General features: G+C 41.6%; 1 protein-coding gene across 2 annotated transcripts; it reads right to left on the reverse strand.

Moving 5' to 3' along the window:
- Positions 1–177: 177 nt before the first annotated feature.
- LOC135522734 (uncharacterized) lies at positions 178–12,165 on the reverse strand. 2 transcript variants are annotated; one of them, XM_064949271.1, is made up of 5 exons: positions 11,945–12,165; positions 4,241–4,369; positions 4,071–4,151; positions 2,884–3,003; positions 178–2,710 (listed from the first exon to the last, which is right to left on the reverse strand). In XM_064949271.1, the coding sequence occupies exons 1-5, from the start codon at positions 12,047–12,049 to the stop codon at positions 2,432–2,434; spliced, it is 714 nt and encodes a 237-aa protein (XP_064805343.1). In that variant the 5' UTR covers positions 12,050–12,165; the 3' UTR covers positions 178–2,431. The 2 variants fall into 2 exon arrangements, with proteins under 2 accessions (XP_064805343.1, XP_064805344.1); XM_064949272.1 differs by having other exon boundaries at positions 4,241–5,173.
- Positions 12,166–25,243: the final 13,078 nt, after the last annotated feature.

The raw sequence follows: 25,243 nt of genomic DNA on the forward strand, positions 1-25,243 counted from the left end.
ATTAGTCATTCAACGTGTGTGTGTGTGTGTTATCTTTAGCTAGGGAAAAACAGCTGACTGGTTGTAGGTGTCCCTTAAGTTGCGGGTTAGTTGGTCTTTAAAGAAGGAATACACCATAAAAGGTATTTGCAGTTGAATATAAAATATATTTGCAGTTGAATATAAAAATATTTGCAGTTGAATATAAAAATATATTTGCAGTCCTTGGTAGAGTATAATACATAGCATACAGTACATGGATAACACAATCAGCCTGATATGTTTGTTCTCTCTTTGTTTTCCATGTCATACACCATTTGGTGGCCAGCCCAAATGGGCTTATTATTAGTTCTATAGTCTCCATAGCGCCCCAGTAGCAACCTAAGCAGAGAGATCCTGTAAATATGAACATATTTCATCATTTGTAAGTGTTTTAAATATATATTTTTATCAGCTGTTTTTTATAGCATTGAGTTTTATTGCATATCCATGCGGGGTTTTAACCCACAGATTTGAAGATGGACTGGCAGGTCCACTCTTTGGCTTGGCTAGCTAGTTAGCTGGCACATTATTTTTGTTTGAATGATGCATCTAGACATTGTACCAGCTTCTTTGTTTCACCTAGCTGCTGGTTCCTGATCTTTGGAGTTTGAAAACATCAATTGAAGAGGCACCTCACACTTGAGAGGAATTGGAGTGCTGAGGCAAAGGGCTCATAATGAGGACGACTGATGCCTAGACCTGCCGGGGGTTCACCCAAGTGGGTGCCATAGATTGTGAGGGAGAAGTCCAGTAGCTACATGACTTAGGCTGTTTCCCAGAGAAGCCCTCTACATGATCGTCACCAGACTCTTCGTCAACCAACTCCCTGACCACCTGATCAAGCCATGAACTGCCCCTCTCCATCTTTGGAGGACACATGCACTCAAAGACTTGACCTCTATTGGTTGACCTTTACTATAGCTAAGCTACTCATTTGTATTGGTTGTTTTGTTTTTTATTTTGAAGCTCTTTATATAAGACCTCATAAATTCGTACATAGGACTATACAACTGGGAAAAATCCCCTGGAATGCCCTTCCAACTCGCAATTACTAGTGGGAAACTCGTCTATGATCCCTGAGCTACCACTTCTCCCACATGCTGAATTCACCTATTCAACAGTTAAATGCAACAAGAAACATTATTTATGAAAAGAAATCTATTCGTATTGTTTTTGAAGACTATCATTCGTTTAAGCATGATAGCTATACTTTCAGTTTCTGGTTTGACGCAGCATTCTCAACGAGTTCAAAGCATGTGAATGCATCCAACTCAATATGACTTCACAACAGGTAATTACCACCTTCCCACTTGGTTATGAATGCAACATAAGACACTATTCACCAAATACTTGAGCAACAAAACACTAAACAAAATAAAATGTTACAATATAAACGCATAATTAATCATGCTAGCATGTACAACTACCACTTTGTCACATTATAAGGATCAGAGTAATTCATGCACATATTCTCCTTCTTCTCCAGGCTTTGAAAGTGCTATATGGCAACAGCAGAACCAGACTGGCACCCAGGCAAAACCACAATGGCAGTTTAAACTCTATTAATGTAGAGTTATAGTGGCCTAAGGATCACATCAACATCAAAACTTCTTATTTTGCTCTGACACATGCAGGGGATAATTTAAGTGCTACACAATAAAAGGATTACAGGGGTAAAGTTAACACTTGAGTCAATATGATTTCAGAATAGAAATAAATAGTACTAAAACCAATGCTACAGTTACAATAAGACAACATAGGATATCATGGTGCCTTATGCTTGGACAACTACTCTACAAAGCTTGAAATCAGGTCAAGATGAATTTCATTCATCAAATAAGGGCTTGTGCGAAAGGCGTTGGTTGAATTTCACAGGGAGCTTTTGGGGAAGGTTTTTAGTAGCCCTATGTGGATTTCAGTTAAGACACCGACTTGAAAGCAAACATCCTTGGCGTAATAGGCTTTCAAACTGTCATTCTATAATAAAGCAACGCTGTCACACACCTGAGGCCAGGCTCACTGCCCAATACCACTCACTGCAGCAGAAAGAGGGACATCATGAGCTACAAGTCTCTACTCAAAAGTGCACTTCATTTGTACACAAGCAATCAATCATCTTTGTTTGTTAGCTTTAGCATAATTGCACTGTGCCACAGACTTATCATTACGACACTAGTTTCATCATCGCAACAGAACACCTCACACTTTGTTAGGTACCACAGAGATTTTCGCCTTTGTCTATTATAATAAGATGAATATTTAGCAGACACTTTTATTCTAAGTAAATGTCTGGCAAGACGATACTACTTTACAGGACGTATGGTATCATTGTTTTCTTTACAGTAACTATACACTTTACAGTAAGTTTGTTGGTTCTTGGTGCGGTTAGCTCCGGGCCACGTCTCTCCTCTCATGTCAGGCCTCCATATCTTTCAGCCAGGGACATGTAGCACCCGTTCAAGCTGTCCACAAACACCTTCTGTCCACACCGTCTCCTCCTCCGCTCCATCGCCTCTGTGCTCCTCCTTCCCTCCCCTTTATCTCGTCTCTGCTGTTTCCCACTGTCCACCCTCTCCCCTCCTTCCTCTGTGGTCCCTCTGTTCTCCTCACTTTTCTTGTTTTCCTCCTCCCTTTCTCCTTCTGACTTCTTTCTATTCTGATGGTGTGCGCTCTGTCCTTGTGAACTCCTCTGCATGTTGAGAAAAGGGAACATTGACAACTCAATGATAATAATATGGTCAATCAATATCTATGGGCAGTAATAATACAGCGATTAGATATAAAAAGAGTATCTCAACATTTGTAAGAAAGACGTACTGTACATGTAGTGTAGTTGGCTAACTACTAATGAATGGATCTCACCTGTTTTCTAGGACAGTGACGGCCCAGTGAGCACAGGATGTCTCTCTTGAGCCTCTCTAGCTTGTAGAGCCTGATGAGTCTGGTATGGCTACACAGCATGTTGTGGATGAACTGTCTCTCCTACAAAACAATGATCAGAGTCATCTGGAGAATTAGATGGACTACAGTGGACATTCCCATTCAAGTCAACGTTCTGTGTTGGTTGTCTACTCTGGTGATGCAGTTCCTAATCTAAAATAGCAGGGCCATTGCCCTGGGGTTGATCTTTGGACAGGTGAGAGATGAGAAAGGGAGTGAGGGATGAAAAGATGGAAGGAAGCAGTGGTGGGAAAATGAAGATACTTTAATAGAAAATGACTCCAGTAAAAGTGAAAGTCACCCAGTAAAAGTCTACAAGTATTTGGTTTAAAACATACTTAAATATCAGAAGTAAATTTAATTGCTAAAATATACTTAAGCACCAAAAGTATAAATAATTTAAAAATTTCTTATATTAAGCAAACCAGACGCACCAATTTCTTTGTCATGTGTGCTCCCTCTCCGGCCTCAAGGTCACCAGGCTGCTCGTTATGTCGCACACCTGTCACCATCGTTACACGCATCTGCGCATAATGACACTCACCTGGACTCCATAACCTCCTTGATTACCTGCCCTTTATAAGTCACTCCCTTTGGCTTCTTTCCCAGTTGTCAATGTTTCTGTTCCTGGGTCTGTTGTTTGTGTTACGTGTTTGTTTAATTTATTTATTGAAGCACTCCCTGAACTTGCTTCCCGACTCTCAGCGTACATCATTACATTCTTGTTTTTTAAATTTATGGATAGTCAGGGGCACACGCCAACATTCAGACATAATTTACAAAGGATGCATGTGTATTTAGTAAGTCCACCAGATCAGAGGCAGTAGGGATGACCAGGAATGTTCTGTTGATAAGTGCGTGAATTGGACAATTTTCCTGTCCTGCTAAGCATTCAAAATGTGTCTAGTACTTTTGGGTGTCAAGGAAAATGTATGGAGTAAAAATTACAATATTTTCTTAAAGAATATAGTAAAATAGAAGTAGTCCAAAATAGAAATAGTAACGTACAGGTACTCCAGAAATCTACTTAAGTAGTGCTTTAAAGTATTTTTATTTTAGTACTTTACACCACTGGAAAGAAGTTTGTTGATAATATTGTAAATACTCACTTTATCCTTCTCACATTCAGTGATTTCCTTCTCCGTGCAGGTTTTATTAACCACTTTTAATGATTCCGTGATGTTGTTCTCCTATGAGTGAAAGCAGAGAGCTCCATTTTAAAGTCAATTTTGAGATCTCCATGGCAACAGGAAAACCCCTTGACCGTCATGGTACTTACAAGGTTCTGAAGAAGCGGGTAGATGACAGTCTCGTAGTCCTCAGCGATCTCTCTCATAGTCCTGTTGCTGTCACAAGACAACACCAGAGGTAGCAGCATGAGAGAAAAGACAGAGATGCCAAGAATATTCTGTGTGTGTGAGAGAAAGACAGACAGAGAGAGGGAAAGAGAGAGGTGTAAGTATACAACAGTCTTAGCATTATCCACAGTAGTTACAGACTCATGGCTCATGCTAAATATTATTTTGATTTATCTTGATCTACTCATACTTTACCGATCCAGGTGAGTGCCTTTACGAGACATATCGGACCTCTGGTCTGGCAGTAGTCAACAGCGAAACTACAGACCGATTATACCCTGTTCAGGACCGGATTAAGAAATCATAGGCCCTGGGCTTAGTTTTAAATATATATACATATTATTCTCTCTTGTGTATTTTGAACATTGCGAGTTGGCTCCTGTGGTTAGATTTTTTTTAAATGAAAAACTATTGGGCCCCTATGGGTTTGAGCCCAGCCACTGACTCACACAATTGGCCAGTTACATTTATTTATTATGCAGTTTAATTTATTATTAATCAGTTATCCAAACAAAGCAGGGCCCCCCAGTTACCCACATGGGGGAGGAGAGGAGGTAGGGGGCCCATCTGACGATTGGCAGAGTGGCAGCAGGCTGTCTACACTCACTGAGCACGGGCTCCTGAATCCTTCTAAAAAAAAAAACATTTTATATACAATACCAGTCAAATGTTTGGACACACCAACTCATTCCATGATTTTTGTTTATTTTTACTTTTTTCCACTAATATTCTACAATAGTGAAGACATCAAAACTATGAAATAACACATGGAATAATACCACATACCACACCTTTTGCCTTGATGACAGCTTTGCACACTCTTGGCATTCTCTCAACCAGCTTCATGAGGTCACCTGGAATGCATTTCAATTAACAGGTGTGCCTTGTTAAAAGTTAATTTATGGAATTTCTTTCCTTCTTAATCCATTTGAGCCAATCAGTTGCGTTGTGACAAGGTAGGGTTGGTATACAGAAGATAGCCCTATTTGGTAAAAGACAAAGTCTATATTATGGCAAGAACAGCTCAAATAAGCAAAGAGAAATGACAGTCCATTACTTTAAGACATGAAGGTTAGTCAATCCTGAACATTTCAAGAACTTTGAAAGTTTCCTCAAGTGCAGTCACAAAAACCATCAAGCGCTATGATGAAACTGGCTCTCATGAGGTCCGTCACAGGAATGGAAGAGCCAGGGTTACCTCTAATGCAAAGGATACGTTCTTTAGAGTTACCAGTCTCAGAAATTGGCAATTAACTGCACCTCAGCTTACAGCCCAAATAAATGCTTCACAGAGTTCAAGTAACAGATACATCTCAATATCAACTGTTCAGAGGAGACTGCATGATCAGGCCTTCATGGTTGAATTACTGCAAAGAGATCACTACTAAAGGAATCCAATAATATGAAGAGACTTGCTTTGGCCAAGAAACACAAGAAATCAGTGGAAATCTGTCCTGTTGTCCGATGAGTCCAAATTTGATATTTTTGGTTCGAACCGGCGTGTCTTTGTGAGACGCAGAGTAGGTGAACGGATGATCTCCGCATGTGTGTTTCCCGCCGTGAAGCATGGAGGAGGAGGTGTGATGTGTGGGGGTGCTTTGCTGGAGACACTGTTGGTGATTTAGGCACACTTAACGAGCATGGCTACCACAGCATTCTGCAGAAATATGCCACCCCATCTGGTTTGCACTTAGTGGAACTGTTATTTGTTTTTCAACAAGACAACGACCCAAAACACACCTCCAGGCTGTGTAAGGGCTATTTGACCAAGAAAGAGAGTGATGGAGTGCTGCATCAGATGACCTGTCCTCCACAATCACCCGATCTTAACCCAATTGAGATGGTTTGGGATGAGTTGGACCACAGAATGAAGGAAATGCAGCCGGCAAGTGCTCAGCATATGTATAAATAACTTCAAGACTGTTGGAAAAGCATTCCAGGTGACTACATCATGAAGGAGAATGCCAAGAGAATGCCAAGTGTGCAAAGCTGTCATCAAGTGGCTACGTTGAAGAATCTCAAATATAATATATATTTTGATTTGTTTAACACTTTTTTGGTTACTACATGACTCCATGTGTTATTTCAAAGTTTTGATGCATTCACTATTATCCTACAATGTAGAAAATGGTAAAATGAAGGGGAAAAAATGTAATGAGTAAGTGTTTCCAAACTTTTGTATTGTATAATATATATATATATACACATATATATATTTTTTTCTTCTTACTCCTCAATTTCGTGATTATAATCTTGTCTCATCGCTGCAACTCCCCAACGGGCTCGGGAGAGGCGAAGGTTGAGTCATGCATCCTCCGAAACATGACCCGCCAAGCGGTGCTTCTTAACACCTGCTCGATTAACCGGGAAGCTGCACCAATGTGACGGAGGTTACACGTTCAACTGATGACTGAAGTCAGCCTGGAGGCGCCCGGTCCGCCACAAGGATTCGCTAGAGCATGATGAGCCAAGTAAAGCCCCCCTGCAACCCTCCCCTAACCCGGATGACGCTGGGACAATTGTGCACCGCCTTATGGGACTCCCAGCCACAGCCGGTAATCACACAGCCTGGGATCAAACCCCAGGCTGTAGTGACACCGCAACACTAAACCACTCGAGAGGCCTCCTTGAGTATTTTTTTAATGAGACATCTTTACTTTTACTCAAGTATGACAATTGGGTACTTTTTCCACCACTGACAGTGTGCCACTGCATGCACAAACACACCCTCAAAAAGGTAAAATGATCTTGGACAGAGAAGAGAGCCCACAGACACCCACACTGCTGATTTTAAACAGTGTGTCACGGTCACACTGATGATCTCACCAAAAACCCAGTTCAGACCTGCAATAAGATGTTCCAACCTGGGGGAAACTGACACTAGTCACAGAGGGAATGGAGAGGGGAAAGTGGATGGCAAACCATTTTCATTGAAGTTTAGGGTCAAAATCATGTCATTTCATAATGATAAATGAGGATAAAACAGAAATGTTGTAAAAAAAACCTCCACAGTTCCAAAGTCTTTTGTTTTCTAATGGGAAGGTGATGAATTCCGAGAGGCAATTATTCCTGAGAAGCTATTGTAACCAAGGACTGGATGGAGAGAACATTCTATTCTGCCCTGGCACACAGCCATGGTCAACACACAGCTAGTGTATTCAAGAGGATCAGACACCGAGAGAGGGGGGGAATGGCAAATAAATTAACTTCATAAGAAAGACTACAGACTCATTTTCTGTCTCCTTCACTTGGCTCATTTGGTACGTAAGAGAGTATTACACTATCAAATTTCAAAGACAAATGTTTATAACATTTATAAAAATTCAGAAATATTTGACTCTTCTGATTACATGAGCCATCGTTCTAATAATTACATTTTTGATTTGGAACCATTCGAGGCATACAGACAGATGAGAGCCAAACGTGCAAACACACACAGCTGCTTATATTGACTTAATATATTTGACAGCGTGGCTTCAGAGGCAGTTATGTCCTTCAACTGTGCAATTGCACATTATTAATTGATTCATGCGATTCTGTTCATTAAATCCGATTTCTTACTCATTCTGATGGCCATTAAACCAATATGGTTTCAAAGACTGCTAAAATGTTTCAGTAGCTTATCAAGTCCTTGCTTCTAAAAATATCACAGAAATTGAAATCATTTACATGAAGCAATTGAATTAGGTTTTATATATAAAATATGTGAACATACAGTGAATTCGGAAAGTATTCAGACCCCTGGACTTGTTCCACATCTTGTTATGTTACATCCTTATTCTAAAATGGATTAAATGGAAACATATTCCAATCAATCTACACACAATACTCCATAATGACAAAGCAAAAAAAAAAATTTTTTTTTTTAGAAGATATATTAATTATTTCAAACAGAAAAAACTCATTTACATCAGTATTCAGACCCTTTGCTGAGACTCAAAATTGAGCTCATTCTGTTTCCATTGATCATCCTTGAGATGTTTCTACAACTTGATTGAAGTACACCTGTGGTAAATTCAATTGATTGGACATGATTTGGAAAGACACACACCTGTCTATATCAAATCTCACAGCTGACAGTGCATGTCAGAGCAGAATCCAAACCATGAGGTTGAAGGAATTGTCTGTAGAGCTCCGAGACAGGATTGTGTCGAGGTACATATCTGGGGAAGAGTACCAAAACATTTCTGCAGCATTGAAGGTCCCCGAGAACACAGTGGCCTCCATCATTCTTAAATGGAACAAGTTTGGAACTACCAAGACTCTTCCTAGAGCTGGCCACCCGGCCAAACTGAGCAATCGGGGGAGAAGGGACTTGGTCAGGGAGGTGACCCAATGGTCACACTGACAAAGCTCTAGAGTTCCTCTGTGGAGACGGGAGAACCTTCCAGAAGGACAACCATCTCTGCAGCACTCCACAAATCAGGCCTTTTACTCCTCAGTAAAAGGCATATGACAGCTTGCTTAGAGTTTGCCAAAAGGCACCTAAAGGCTCTCAGAACATGAGAAAAAAGGTTATTTGGTCTGATGGAACCAATATTGAACTCTTTGGCATGAATGCCAAGCGTTACATCTGGAGGAAACCTGGCACCATCCCTATGATGAAGCATGGTGGTGGTAGCATCATGCTGTGGGGATGTTTTTCAGCTGCAGAGACTGGGAGACTAGTCAGGATCGAGGGAAAGATGAACGGAGCAAAGCAGAGAGATCCTTGATGAAAACCTGCTCCAGAGTGCTCAGGACCTCAGACTGGGGCAACGGTTCACCTTCCAAAAGGACAACAACCGCAAGCACACAGCCAAGACTATGCAGGAGTGGCTTTGGGACAAGTATCTGAATGTCCTTGAGTGGCCCAGCCAGAGCCTGGACTTGAACCCGATAAGAACATCTTTGGAGAGACCTGAAAATAGCTGTGCAGTGACGCTCCCCATCCAACCTGACAGAGCTTGAGAGGATCTGCAGAGAAGAATATCAGAAACTCCCTAAATACAGGTCTGTCAAGCTTTTAGCGTCATACCCAAGAAGACTCAAGGCTTTAATCACTGCCAAAGGTGCTTCAACAAAGTACTGAGTAAAGGGTCTGAGTACTGTAAATGTGATATTTCAGTTTATTTCATACATTTGCAAAAATGTCTCCATACCTGTTTTTGCTTTGTCGTCATGGGGTATTGTGTGTAGATTGACGAGGGGAAAAAACAATTGTGTCAATTTTAGAATAAAACTAACGTAACAAAATGTGGAAAAAGTCAATGGGTCTGAATATTTTCAGAATACATTGTACGTGTAAACACAGGATATGAACCTAAATCTCCTACAGGAGCAACCAACATCCTAGACTGTTAGACCAATAGGTAATTCCCTTTTGGATGAAGGTAGACACTGGTTTTGAAGTTCGCAGGCGGGGCTACCTCATCACATGATCATGACCGACTCAAGTCCGCTCCATTCTGTAGATGTGTGTGTGTGTCACACCATGATGTCATTAAAATTAGATTAAGTTTTAAAGAAATAATCGGTAATTTCCAGAGTCCATTTCAATATCCAATCAGCCTGGTGTCTTGATTTTGAGAAGTGTATTTTGCTTGCCAACATTGCGCTCAGAAGTCCTGTACATATAAATGTCTGCTTTGATTGATGGCTCCAATTCACACCCCCGTAATTTCTAATATTAAACTCTGACTAATGCATACAATTCAGTTAGCAGCAACACACACACACACACTTACACCTACACACATACACCAAATGACCCGAAAGTATGTGGGCACCTGCTCGTCGAACATCTCATTACAAAATCATGGGCATTAATAAGGAGTTGGTCCCCCCTTTTCTGCTATAAAAGCCTCCTCTCTTCTGGGAAGACTTTCCACTAGATGTTGGAACATTGCTGTGAGGACTTGCTTCCATTCAGTCACAAGAGCATTAGTGAGGTCGGGCACTGATGTTGGGCGATTAGGCCTGGCTCGCAGTCGGTGTTCCAATTCATCCCAAAGGTGTTCGATGGGGTTGAGGTCAGGGCTCTGTGCAGGCCAGTCAAGTTCTTCCACACTGATCTCAACAAACCATTTCTGTATGGATCTCGCTTTGAGCACCAGGGCATTGTCATGCTGAAAGATGAAAGGACCTTCCCCAACATGTTGCCACAAAGTTGGAAGCACAGAATCTTCTACAATGTCATTGTATGCTGTAACGTTAAGATTACCCTTCACTGGAACTAAGGGGCCTAGCCTGAACCATGAAACACAGCCCCAGACCATTATTACTCCTTCACCAAACCTTACAGTTGGCACTATGCATTTGGGCAGGTAGCATTCTCATGGCATCTTACTTTATCTTTCTAGCTGGCTAAGTAATACTAGACAGAGCCCTTTAACGTTTCTGCAATAGTTAGGAAATAAATAAATAAATAAATAGATATGTTTCAATATGAACAACCCACATGGCCTATCTTCCCTATAGGCCTACATTAACATGCTATCAACATACAAACAATACAGTTTAAAAATGTCATACGTTTAAGTTTCGTCGCTGATGCTACATGTCAGAGTTAATAATGTTTTATAATTCCGTCCTTTCAGGTGTATAACATTACAATTGTATAGCTAATAGGCTATGTGTTTGTAGTTCCACTGAGGTGAATGAACCTACAGCAGTGTTTTTGTTGTTGTATAGAAATGCAGTAAATGAGCTTCAACTTTCCTGACCTCACTAAAACTCAAACCCTGGTAATGGCCCTGCACACACTGCATTGGGCCCTCAGTTGCTGAAGGCCCCAACATTTTTATTAGTTAACTCTAGTGCTATATTTGACCCATTTACAGGTATACTTTTCAAAAGCATCCTATCCAGGTGAAATGGAGATAGAAAACCACAATGTGAAGTGACTGATTCCCCTCATCCATGTTACATTAATGATATTTACAGTTCACCTCTTCCCAGATTTTATAGGCATATTTCTTGTGATAGGAAGGTATTAAAAAAGTTAGAACTTTCTATTTGTGCTACAGATCTACAGGCGTGCGGTGTTAACCACTTTGAAAGATTCAGTGATTCCTTTACCTCTCTTATGAAAGGGATTTTGCTACAAGTGATTTTAGCTCTGTAGGTTATGCGAGTAGGTTGCGTTCGAGAGAACGATCATAGTTCTATTTATATTTTTTGGAATTCTCATTTTTGCAATTCATGAAAAATAAACATAACATTTAAAAATGTAATTGTTGTGTGGAAAAAACAAAGGTGGCTTGAGATCAATATTATTTAACTGCAGCAAAAAATTGAACTTTTAAGACGGTCCCTTAGCTGCGTGTGCATAATATGCCCCAATCTAAAGTCACTTTTTGAAAACGGAACGGACAAAACAAAGGCTGTACCTTACTCTATTATCATCAGATTCGAGGCAAATCACTAACCATCCAAGGACATTAACAAGCAAACTCCGAATATCAAACCAATGTTCAAACTGAAAACAAATTGATGGTGGTAGGTTAACTTTGATATTTCCATATCTGAAATATGTGTTTTACTTCGTTGAATTGAAGTCAGTTCCCAGTGAGTTATGGTATTTAAAATTCTGTGAGTCAACTGAACTTCGGCTAGACTATACAGTAGCCTATTATGTTACCTACCATTTGTATGTAGGCTACCATTCTTGGTTCATATTCACAAAAAGGTGCAACTCCCACCACTCTGGCTGCGTTGTTGCGTTTTCCATACAGCAGTAAAATGTTCATGCGTTGTAGTGTTTCTTACTGAAATAAATCCCTTTATTTTCTAGCTATAATAAGCCTATAATAACTAGCCGGGCTTGTTTATCTATCAATCTCCCTGCTTGGCCAGCATGACAATATACTTAACTTCCGTCACTGACTCCAATAGCTTTCACTTTCCAGTCCCGTCTATTACAGAAAGCGCTGTAGTAGCCTAATGGACTCGCTACCTAGGGTCTATGTCCGAAGTATGTCATTCCTCTCAATGTGTGCACTTGTTCACTGATTTGAAAGGAAATGACTGGTATAGGAATTATGGTGGAAACTGCTACTCGCCTCCACCATTCCAATGCTTTTAGATTTGTGGAAAGTAGGTTAGTGAACGAGGTTAGGCCTACACTTCAGGGTAAATGAGATATTATTGGGACATACTGTGTGCTCCCGCATCACCTCTCCGGTCAAATAAGGGGTGCATTCCTCTGCCCAGGCGTTTCTGACACCTGCCAGACCTTACAGCGCCTGAATAGGTATTTTAAGAATCAGCTAACCACATATATAACAATCTCTCAGTTGATGCCAGAGTCCATGACATGACACACAACCATTGGTTGATGGTAACGTCTTAGCAAGAGAGCGCAACCAAGTCCAAGTTACCTGCAGGCCTTGCCCCCAAGTATACCTCACTGCAGAGCGGCAGCAGTGGACAGGGCTAATGCCTCCATCATACCTACAGTGTCATTGCGCAAAATGGGACGCAACATCATCTGGATGTGTGCAACAAAAGTTCAACATTCACCTTTTGCTGCCATTTCTGTAAAGCCTTCTACACATACTGTTTGACGGATACGTTGGATAAAGCCAACGTCTGGACTACTCAGAATGCACTGCAACACAATGTAAGGCATACGCAGCCTTCCATTGGAAAGACGGTTGAACAGCTTCTATTACCAGGCCATCAGACTGTTGAACAGCCACCACTTCACGTCTGTCTACCAGGTGATGAACACTCACTGACATAGATCATTTTAATATTTCTACTACTACATGTTGTATTTCACACCGTTGAGACACCACATATCTATATACTGGATTCTTGACTTTGCTCACTAATATCTACTGCTGTACATATCATTCCTGGTTTATCTTGTGTAAATTTATCTGGTGTAGATACTTAGATTGCATTTGGATTACTGTTAAAGTGATATTTGGGATAATTGGATTTCTGCCATTTTTTTGATTTCTTGACAGGTGTATTTTTCTTTACATTTAAATCGTTTTGATATTTGACTGCATCGTTAGGGGCTAGTAACATAAGCATTTTGCTGCACCGCTATAACATCTGCTAAACTGTGTACATGACCAATACTCTGATTTGACATAGGTATCTCTTTTCTCAAATTACATAGCATTCACATTTGTATTCCTAGGCATTACTAATCAAGCATCGAACAAACAGACATCAATGGAGCACACTGTCACATTCGTCATAATGATTGGACCAAGGCGCAGTGTGCATAGAGTTCCACATATTTTAATTAATCGAAACAAACCAAACAAGCGCAAACAAATTGTGCCGCTACTGGTGTGCACACAAGCAACTATCCGTAGACAAGATCCCACAAAGCACAATGAGGAAATGGCTGCCTAAATATGATCCCCAATCAGAGACAATGATAAACAGCTGTCTATGATTGGGAACCAAACCAGGCAAACATAAATCAAATCAAATCAAATTTATTTATATAGCCCTTCGTACATCAGCTGATATCTCAAAGTGCTGTACAGAAACCCAGCCTAAAACCCCAAACAGCAAGCAATGCAGGTGTAGAAGCACGGTGGCTAGGAAAAACTCTCTAGAAAGGCCAAAACCTAGGAATAAACCTAGAGAGGAACAAGGCTATGTGGGGTGGCCAGTCCTCTTCTGGCTGTGCCGGGTGGAGATTATAACAGAACATGGCCAAGATGTTCAAATGTTCATAAATAACCAGCATGGTCGAATAACAATAAGGCAGAACAGTTGAAACTGGAGCAGCAGCACGGTCAGGTGGACTGGGGACAGCAAGGAGTCATCATGTCAGGTAGTCCTGGGGCATGGTCATAGGGCTCAGGTCAGTTGAAACTGGAGCAGCAGCACGGCCAGGTGGACTGGGGACAGCAAGGAGTCATCATGTCAGGTAGTCCTGGGGCATGGTCCTAGGGCTCAGGTCCTCCGAGAGAGAGAAAGAGAGAGAGAAGGAGAGAATTAGAGAACATACACTTAGATTCACACAGGACACCGAATAGGACAGGAGAAGTACTCCCGATATAAAAAACTGACCCTAGCACCCACGACACATAAACCATTAATCACCTAGATGACCCACCCTAGTCCCTATCACGCCCCAACCAACAGAGAATAAACAGCTCTCTATGGTCAGGGCGTGACACACACAGATGGTCATATTATTACATTCACATGATTTATTAAAATATTACTTACAATTCTGCATTCATATCCATGATGTATTGGTAAAAAAAAAAGTGGGCAATGGATAAATTATAAACTCCAATGAGCGATCGAGATAAGAGAAACGACAGATATTAAAGGAGACGTATGACATTTTAAAACTGTATTGTTTGCATGTTGATAGCATTTTAATGTAGGCCTATAGGGAAGATGGGCCATGTGGAGATTGTTATATTAAAACATATATTCTTTCTCAGGGGACCAACATGGGGCCCGACCTCAAGTTTGGGAACCACTGTACTAACCACTATCTCTGCTTGCTTTCTCTCTCTCCCTGTCTTGTCTGCTTCCTACTGCATGTATTGCAGCCTGCCTCAGCCTCACCACTGAGGGCCATATCACTGTCTGTCTCAGTAGCATGCTCTCCGTAAAGCAAAGTTATGAGAACTTAGTAGTGTATATTTTACTCCTGCTGAGGTAGGCTCCATTTAACATTAGCTTCTTATTTCATCCTTATAGCTGGCTAATAAATAAGCCCTTCAACGTTACTGCAATAGAAGTCTCTGCCGGCAGCTAGCCACCTGACTGACATATAAGAGACTACCAGTTATGCACTCATTCTCAGATAATCCTTTTTTCTTTGTTTGGGGTATGTCTGTAGACACGGCAGGAGTCACGGGACGCTTTTAAAATAGCCTTTTTTTCCAGCATCTCGCAAGCACACTGTTACTCATTCTGATGGCCATTAAACCAATATGGTTTCACAGACTGCTTAAATGTTTCAGAGGCTCATCAAGTACTTGTGTGTAAAAAATAATTTACATGAAGCAATTGAATTAAGTTTTATATGTCAAATATGTGAGTATGTGTATGTGTGGGGTATTCGGAAAGTATTCAGACCCCTGGACCTTTTCCACATCTTGTTATGTTACAGCCTTATTCTAAAATTGATTAAACGCAAACAAATCCTTATCAATCTCCACACAATACCCCATAATGACAAAGTGAAAACAGATTTTTTTTTTACATTTTGGAAATGCATTGAACATTTCAAACAGAAAAAACTTATTTACATAAGTATTCAGAAACTTTTCTATAAGACTTGAAATTGAGCTCATCCTGTTACCATTGATCATCCTTCAGATGTTTCTACAACTTGATTGGAGTCCACCTGTGGTAAATTCAATTGATTGGACATGATTTGGAAAGGCACACATTTGTCTATAGAAAGTCCCACAGTTGGCAGTGCATGTCAGTGTCACACCCTGATCTGTTTCACCTGTCCTTGTGATTGTCTCCACCCCCCTCCAGGTGTTGCCCATCTTCCCTATTATCCCCTGTGTATTTATACCTGTGTTCTCTTTTTGTCCATTGCCAGCTTGTCTTGTTTATCAAGTCAACCAGCGTGAAGAAGACTCGAGGCTGTAATCGCTGCCAAAGGTGCTTCAACAAAGTACTGAGTAAAGGGTCTGAGTACTGTAAATGTGATATAATGTAATGTAACAGAATGTGGAAAAAGTCAATGGGTCAGAATATTTTCTGAATGCATTGTATGTGTAACACGCAGGATATGAACCTAGATCTCCCACAGGAGCAACCAACATCCTAGACTGTTGGACCAATAGGTACAGTGGGGCAAAAAAGTATTTAGTATAGAAATGCAGTAAATGAGCTTCAACTTTCCTGACCTCACTAAAACTCAAACCCTGGTAATGGCCCTGCACACAGGCCTTGCCCCTAAATATACCTCACTGCAGAGCGGCAGCAGTGGACAGGGCTAATGCCTCCATCACACCTACAGTGTCATTGCGCAAAATGGTACGCAGCATCATCTTTACTTTCCTTTACCTTACTGACTTCATTGTCCCCATGGTGACATTTTGTTGCAGTGTGTCACGTTCTGACCTTAGTTCTTTTGTCATGTCTTTGCTTTAGTATGGTCAGGGCTTGAGTTGGATGTGTTGTCTATGTTCGTTTTTCTATGATTTGGGATTTCTGTGTTTGGCCTGGTATGGTTCTCAATCAGAGGCAGCTGTCAATCGTTGTCCCTGATTGAGAACCATACTTAAGTAGCCTGGTTTCACTTTTGAGTTGTGGATGCTTATTTTCCGTGTCAGTGTTTGTTTCCACACGTAACTGTTCCGGTTTAGTGTTTTGTTCAGTGTTCTTATTAAAAACCAATATGAACACTTACCACGCTGCGTATTGGTCCGATCCTTGCTACTCCTCCTCAGAAGAGGAAGAGGAAAGCCGTTACACAGTGTCATGTACACATTGGTGTTTAAATACAAAACAAAATTGACAATACAACTTTCATAACAGTTAAATACCAATAATAAAAAATAAAAATATTATTAAAATAAATAAAGAAATACAAAAATGTTTTTTAAAAGACTAGCCTGCTGGCCTTACGGAGTCGAAAGGAACATTAGCCCGAACTATTTAGGAGGTATATCACACCTGGCACAAATGATTGTCGAGTTCTGTTTTTCCAGCTGAGGGGTACCCTATAACTGCACCAAGAGGGGAGTAGTTTAAAGTCCAGGTCTATCTGGATATGTGTGCAACAAACGTTCAACATTCACCTTTTACTACCATTTCTGTAAAGCCTTCTACACATACAGTTTGACGGATACGTTCGATAAATCAAAACGCACTGCAACTGCCTCTGCAATGCAATGCAAGGCAAATTAAGCTTTCCATTGGAAAGACTTGAACAGCTTCTATTACCAGGCCATCAGAATGTTCAAGAGCTTCTATTACCAGACTTTTGAACAGCCACCACTTGCCGTCTGTCTACCAGGTGATGAACATTCACTCACACAAAACACACACACACCTCATACACACTCACAGGCAATGCTGCTTTCCCATGTTATACAGCTCAGTGTTCAACACCATAGTGCCCTCAAAGCTCATCAATAAGCTAAGGACACTGGGAATAAACACCTCCTTCTGCAAGTGGATCCTGGACTTCCTGATGGGCCGCCCCCAGGTGGTAAGGGCAGGTATCAACACATCCGCCATGTTGATCCTCAATGCAGGTGCCCCTCAGGGTTGCGTGCTCAGTCCCCTCCTGTACTCCCTGTTCACTCATGACTGCACGGCCAGGCACCACTCCAACACCATCATTAAGTTTGCCGATGACACAACAGTGGTAGGCCTGATCCACGACAAGACAGCCTATAGGGAGGAGGTCAGAGACCTGGCCATATGGTGCCAGGACAACAACCTCTCTCTCAATGTAATCAAGACAAAGGAGATGATTGTAGACTACAGGAAAAGGAGGACCGAGCACGCCCCCATTCTCATCGACGGGGCTGCAGTGGAGCAGGTTGAGAGCTTCAGGTTCCCTGGTGTCCACATCAACAAAAAACTAACATGGTCCAAGCACACCAAGACAGTCGTGAAGAGGACACGACACAACCTATTCCCCCTCTGGAGACTGAAAAGATTTGGCATGGGTCCTCAGATCAAAAAGTTCTACAGCTGCACCATCGAGAGCATCCTGACGGGTTGCATCACTGCCTGGTATGGCAACTGCTCGCCCTCCGACCAAAAGGCACTACAGAGGCTCGTGCGAACGGCTTAGTACATCACTGGGGCGAAGCTTCCTGTCATCCAGGACCTCTGTTCCAAAAAGTGTCAGAGGAAGGATCTAAAAATTGTCAAAGACTCCAGCCACCCAGTCATAGACTATTCTCTCTGCTACCGCATGGCAAGCGGTACTGGAGCGCCAAGTCTAGGTCCAAGAGTCTTCTAAACACCTGAACACCTAATCAATTGGCTACCCAAACTATTTGCATTGCCCCCTCCTTTTACACCACTGCCACTCTCTGTTGTTATCATCATCTATGATAGTCACTTTAATAACTCTACCTACATGTATATATTACCTCAACTAACCGGTGCCTCCGCACATTGACTCTGCTGTACCGGTACCCCTTTGTATATAGTCTTGCTATTGTTATTTGACTGCTGCTCTTTAATTACTTGTTACTTTATTTCTTATTCTTATCCGTATTGTTTTTAAACGGCATTGTTGGTTAGGTGCTCGTAAGTAAGCATTTCACTGTAAGGTCTACTACACCTGTTGTATTATGGCGCATATAACTAATACAATTTGATTTGATTTTGATTTGATTATTGAGACACTAAACCACTGGTCACTTCCCATTTCACACTGTATTTAAATACTGTATCCTGACATAGATCATGTTAATATTTCTACTACTGTATGTTGTATTTCACACTGTTTTTAGACACCACATATTTATTTATATACTGGATTCTTGACTTTGCTCACTCTAATATCTACTGCTGTACATATCATTCTTAGTTTATCTTGTGTAAATGTATCTGGTGTAGATACTTATAGATTGCATTTGGATTACTGTTAAAGTGCTATTTGTGTTTTTAATTGGATTCGTTCAGAAATCTTTTGATTTCTTGACTTTTCTGTGTTGTATTTTTCTTTACATTTGAATTGTTTTGACATTTGACTGCATCGTTAGGAGCTAGTAACGTAAGCATTTCGCTGCACCGCTATAACATCTGCGAAACTGTGTACATGACCAATACACTTTGATTTGATTTGACATAGATATCTATTTTCTCAAATTACATAGTGTTCACCTTCTTATTCCTAGGCATTACTAATCAAGCATTGAACAAACAGACATCAATGGAGCACACAGATGATCATATTATTACATTCACATGATTTAGTAAAATATTACTTACAATTCTGCATTAATATCCGTGATGTATTGGTAAAAAAAAGTGGGCAATGGATAAATTATAAACTCCATTGAGCGATCGAGATAAGACAAACAACAAATATTAAAGGAGACGTATGACATTTTAAAACTGTATTGTTTGCATGTTGATAGCATTTTAATGTAGGCCTATAGGGAAGATGGGCCATGTGGAGATGGTCATATTAAAAATATAAAAAAATCTCACGGGACCAACATGGGGCCGACCCCAAGTTTGGGAACCACTCTACTAACCACTATCTCTGCTTGTTTAGCTTCTTATTTCATCCTCATAGCTGGCTAATAAATAAGCCCTTCAATGTTACTGCAATAGAAGTCTCTACCGGCAGCTAGCCACCTGACTGACATATAAGAGACTACCAGTTATGCACTCATTCTCAGATATTCTTTTTTTCTTTGTTTGGGGGATGTCTGTAGACACGGCAGGAGTCACGGGACGCTTTTAAAATAGCCATTTTTTCCCGGCATCTTGCAAGCACACTGTCAGCAGTGTCTCTAGCCGACTCCAAGCTGGGATCATTTGTTTAGGCCCTTGGTCTTTTGCCGCAAGATGGCAGAGTTAGCTGTTTGAGAGAATGATGAACGTGCTGCTAAAAAGGCAAATCCATGGGACGCAGGCAAACATAAACAAACCATTGTTCACGATTCCATTGTTCGCAAACCATTGTTCACTCGTTCGCAAAGATGCAGGCGTGATTAGAGATCAGATGACGAATAAAAACCTTCTTAGCTTTGATGAACTCTGGGAGCAATATTTAAACGTTGACCCGTAATTGATTTTCTTTATTGTGTACAAAATATATATTTGTATTATTCTTAAACGCAGCACAACAATCCTGTGTCTGAACCAACCAATCAAATCAATATCATGGTGTTCCCTTGCTCAGATGTTCGCTCCATCAACCAATGGTTGCATCATCGACTGTGCTATGGGGCACCAGACTGATATAACTTCTAGGTTAGCTGATATGTAAAATACTTATCCAGGCGTTGGAAGATCTGCTATGCGTCAGCAATGTCTAAGAATGGGAACAACCGATGTTAATAGGCAAATTATGTCTTCAGCTGTTATCAAAAGGTTAAAGTCACACTCCAGTGTTGTTCCAAAGGAATGGAAGACCCAGAGTTACCTCTGCTGCAGTGGATAAGTTCATTAGAGTTACCAGCCTCAGAAACAGCAGCCCAAATAAATGCTTCACAGAGTTCAAGTAACAGACACATCTCAACATCAACTGTTCAGAGGAGACTGCATGAATCAGGCCTTCAGGGTTAAATTGCTGCAAAGAAGCCACTACTAAAGGACACCAATAATTGCTTGGGCCAAGAAACACAAGCAATCGACATTAGTACGGTGGAAATATGTCCTTTGGTCTGATGAGTACAAATGTTAGATTTTTGGTTCCAACCTCTGTGTCTCTGTGAGACGCAGAGTAGGTGGACGGATGATCTCCACATGTGTTGTTCCCACCATGAAGCATGAAGGAACATGGAGGAGGAGGTGTGATGGTGTGGGGGTGCTTTGCTGGTGACACTGTCAGTGATTTATTTAGAATTCAAGGCACACTTAACCAGCATGGCTACCACAGCAATATGCCTTCCCATCTGGTTTGCACTTGTTTGTTTTTCAACAGGACAATGACCCAACACACCTCCAGGATGTGCATGGCCTACTTGAGCAATAAGGAGAGTGGTGGAGTGCTGCATTTTATTTATCTGTTATTTAACCAGGTAAGTTGACTGAGAACACATTCTCATTTGCAGCAACAACCTGGGGAATAGTTACAGGGGAGAGGAGGGGGATGAATGAGCCAATTGTAAACTGGAGATTATTTGGTGACCGTGATGGTTTGAGGGCCAGATTGGGAATTTAGCCAGGACACCGGGGTTAACACCTCTACTCTTACGATAAGTGCCATGGGTTCTTTAATAACCTCAGAGAGTCTGGACACCCGTTTAACGTCCCATCTGAAAGATGGCACCATACACAGGGAAGCATTGTGGTATTGTTTTAGACCACAGGAAAGAGTGTCTCCTACTGGCCCTCCAACACCACTTCCAGCAGCATCTGGTCTCCCATCCAGGGACTGACCAGGACCAACCCTGCTTAGCTTCAGAAGCAAGCCAGTAGTGGTATGCAGGGTGGTGTGCTGCTGCATCAGATGACCTGGTCTCCACAATCACCCGATCTCACCCCAATTGATATGGTTTGGGATAAGTTGGACCACAGAGTGAAGGAAAAGCAGCCACCAAGTGCTCAGCATATGTGGGAACTCCTTCAAAACTGTTGGTGAAGCTGGTGGAGAGAATACCAAGACTGTACAAAGCTGTCATCAAGGCAAAGGGTTCCTACTTCGAAGAATCAAAAATATAAAATATATTTTGATTTGTTTAACACTTTTTTGGTTACTACATGATTCCATATGTAGTAATTCTACATTTATACAATGTAGAAAATAGTAAAAATTAAGAAAAACCCTTGAATGAGTAGGTGTGTCAACTTTTGACTTGTACTTTATATCGCTGATCAAAGCTCAGAATACTTATATTCTTGATCTGACTGAGTTTTAATTGTGCATTCCGCTTTGCGAGTAAGTGGAAGTATGATCAGTAGTTGTTCGTTACGAGTCCCCTGGATTTACCATTTTAGCAGCATATTCACCACTATCTCAAATGTCTAACTCCATCCTGTTGCAGCACAGGCCAAGGCCCTGAGATGTGAAATGAACTACTACCCCAGCTTAGAGTCGGCTAACTAGAGAAGTAGGCAAAACTAGAGACGCTGCTGATGCTGTGTTTGCCGGATTGTTACAGGAATTAAATACCTCTGTTTTAATACCCAATTAAAATCAAACACATCAAACACCAATTCATAAGGATTTGAATGACCCTTATTTGTATTAAAATGGACAGAGCACGGTCTTAAAGTCAACCAGCAGCTTTTATTCACGAGATTACTCCCCATTACACATTTTACCACAGGTTATAAACTGAAAATGGCGTCATTATTTTTAGTACCAGCCCATGTCAATTCCGCTCTAGTACAATGGCTGTATGGTTCTCACATCGTCTCTCCCTATTAAGATAATATATGACCGAGCCTAGGCCAGCTGGTGTAGATAAGCCTTCTAGCCAGTCTGGCTATAAGTTCATTCATTTCTACCATGGTACAGACAGTTATTGTTCATATTCTTGATTATATTTGCACACATTATATTCAGTACTAAGATTAAAAAGAATATTCATACATATACAGTAACATAATAATATTCTGATTAGTACATATACAGTAACATAATAGTATTCTGATTAGTCAGTTCTGATTGAAATGTATACATAATTAGTCATCATTGATAAAAATTCCCTTAACACGGATAAAAGGTAATTTCAAAACCATAGCTAGACTCCTGCCGTGTCTAACTAAACTCAGCAAAAAAAGAAACATCCTCTCACTGTCAAATGCATTTATTTTCAGCAAACTTAACATGTGTAAATATTTGTATGAACGTAACAAGATTCAACAACTGAGACATAAACTGAACAAGTTCCACAGACATGTACTGTATCTAACATAAATTGAATAATGTGTTCCTGAACAAAGTGGGGGTCAATATCAAAAGTAACAGTCAGTATCTGGTGTGGCCACCAGCTGCATTAAGTACTGCAGTGCATCTCCTCCTCGTGGACTGCACCAGATTTGCGAGTTCTTGCTGTGAGATGTTGCCCCACTCTTCCAACAGGATACCTGCAAGTTCCCAGACATTTCTGGGGGAATGGCCATAGCCCTCACCCTCCGATCCAACAGGTCCCAGATATGCTCAATGGGATTGAGATCCGGACTCTTCGTTGGCCATGGCAGAACATTGACATTCCTGTCTTGCAGGAAATCGCGCACAGAACGAGCAGTATGGCTGGTAGCATTGTCATGCCAGAGAGTCAGGTCAGGGTGAGCCTGCAGGAAGGGTACCACATGAGGGAGGAGGTCTTCCCTGAACACATAGCGTTGAGATTGCCTGCAATGACAACAAGCTCAGTCCGATGATGCTGTGACACACCACCCCAGACCATGACGGACCCTCCACCTCCAAATCAATCCTGCTCCAGAGTACAGGCATCGGTGTAACGCTCATTCCTTCGACAATAAACGCGAATCCGACCATCCCCCTAATGAGGCAAAACCTGTGACTCGTCAGTGAAGAGCCCTTTTTGCCAGTCCTGTCTGGTCCAGCGATGGTGGGTTTGTGCCCATAGGCAACCTTGTTGCCAGTGATGTCTGGTGAGGACCTGCCTTACAACAGGCCTACAAGCCCTCAGTACAGCCTTAGCCTATTGCGGACATTCTGAACTGATGGAGGGATTGTGCGTCCCTGGTGTAACTCTGGCAGTTGTTGTTGCCATCCCGCAGGTGTGATGTTCGTATGTACCGATCCTGTGCAGGTATTGTTACACGTCGTCTACCACTGCAAGGATGATCAGCTGTCTGTCCTGTCTCCCTGTAGCGCTGTCTTAGGCGACTCAGTAAGGACATTGCAATTTTTTGCCCTGGCCACATCTGCAGTCCTCATGCCTCCTTGCAGCATGTTTAAGGTAGGTTCACACAGATGAGCAGGGACCCGGGCATCTTTCTTTTGGTGTTTTTCAGAGTCACTAGAAAGGCCTCTTTCATGTCCTAAGTTTTCATAACTGTGACCTTTTAATTGCCTACCGTCTGTAAGATGTTAGTGTCTTAACGACCGTTCCACAGGTGCATGTTCATTAATTGTTTATGGTTCATTGAACAAGCATGGGAAACAGTGTTTAAACCCTTTACAATGAAGGTCTATGAAGTTATTTGAATTTTTACAAATTATCTTTGAACGACAGGGTCCTGAAAAAGGGACGTTTATTTTTTTTGTTTTTGTTTTTACATCCCCCAAACAAACAAAAACTCACTCTCAGAGAATAAGTACACAACTTGTAGTCGCTTATGTCAGTCAGGTGGCTAGCTACTGGCAAGGCTTCTATTGCAGAAACATTGAAGGGCTCTGGCTAGTATTACTTAGCCAGCTAGAAGGATTAAGTAAAAAGCTACCGTTAAACGGAGCTACTAAATTCTCATAATAACTTTGCTTTATAGAGAGCATGCTACTGAGAACTAATCCAAGATGGCATAGCAGTCAGACGTGTTTGTCTTGTCCCTTCTTTTCCGTGTAAATAGTTGCTTTCCGCATTTTTTTGTATATATTTTAATCTCACTTTCCATCTATGAACTGAATATACTTTCCTGCAAACCACCTCACCCAATGTGGTACGGATCTGCTATTTTTATACTTCAGAACTGGAACCCACATCAGGAGCTAGCCAGCTAACTAGCTACTAGCTCGTCGTCAGTTAGCCACTGCTAGCGGTCTTCACCGTTAACTCGGACACCAGCCAGCTTCAGCTCGGGCAATACCTGCCAGTCTGCACAGCGCGATATCAACCCAGAGCATATTGAACTACTTTTCTCTACCACATCACCGAATTCCTGCCGCAAGCCCTGGACCATTACACTGGATCATCGCAGCTAGCTAGCTGCAACGGAGTGGCTATTGCCGGCTAACGCTTCTGTCCCGAATCAAGCACCAGTAAGCCTTGAGCTAGCCTCCGAGCAAGGCCCATCTCCCGGCTAGCCGAAGAGGTATACCAGCTAATTCTTGGGCTACAATACCTCTTTTGCCAATTGGCCTGGACCCTTTATTGCCGGCACGGAGCCCTGACGATCCATCACGGCTGGTCTGCCGACTTAATCGTCCGAGGTGGTTTCAGCAGGCTTTTCCATTGCGATGTAGCCGAAGACCCATCTGCTAGCTCCTGCCCGTTAGCTTTCGGAATCGCGTGTCTCCCACTTGCCTAGTGTAGTAGCGACTACCAAACGGCTCCCTGGCACACCAATTGCTGCTCATTGGACCCTATGATCACTCGGGTACACGTGCCTCTCCCTAATGTCAATATGCCATGTATACAGCTGTTTTGGTT

Source organism: Oncorhynchus masou, chromosome 30 (assembly GCF_036934945.1).
Source record: "Oncorhynchus masou masou isolate Uvic2021 chromosome 30, UVic_Omas_1.1, whole genome shotgun sequence".
Taxonomy (NCBI): Eukaryota; Metazoa; Chordata; class Actinopteri; order Salmoniformes; family Salmonidae; genus Oncorhynchus; species Oncorhynchus masou.

Coding starts and splice junctions, on each gene's coding strand:
- LOC135522734 (XM_064949271.1), bottom strand. CDS start 12,049: ATGAACATTTTACTGCTGTATGGAAAACGCAACAACGCAGCCAGAGTG. Junction 4,370..11,944: donor TGGTAGCCTACATACAAATG/GTAGGTAACATA, acceptor TCACACACACAG/AATATTCTTGGCATCTCTGT. Junction 3,004..4,070: donor CTGAATGTGAGAAGGATAAA/GTGAGTATTTAC, acceptor ATTGTTTTGTAG/GAGAGACAGTTCATCCACAA.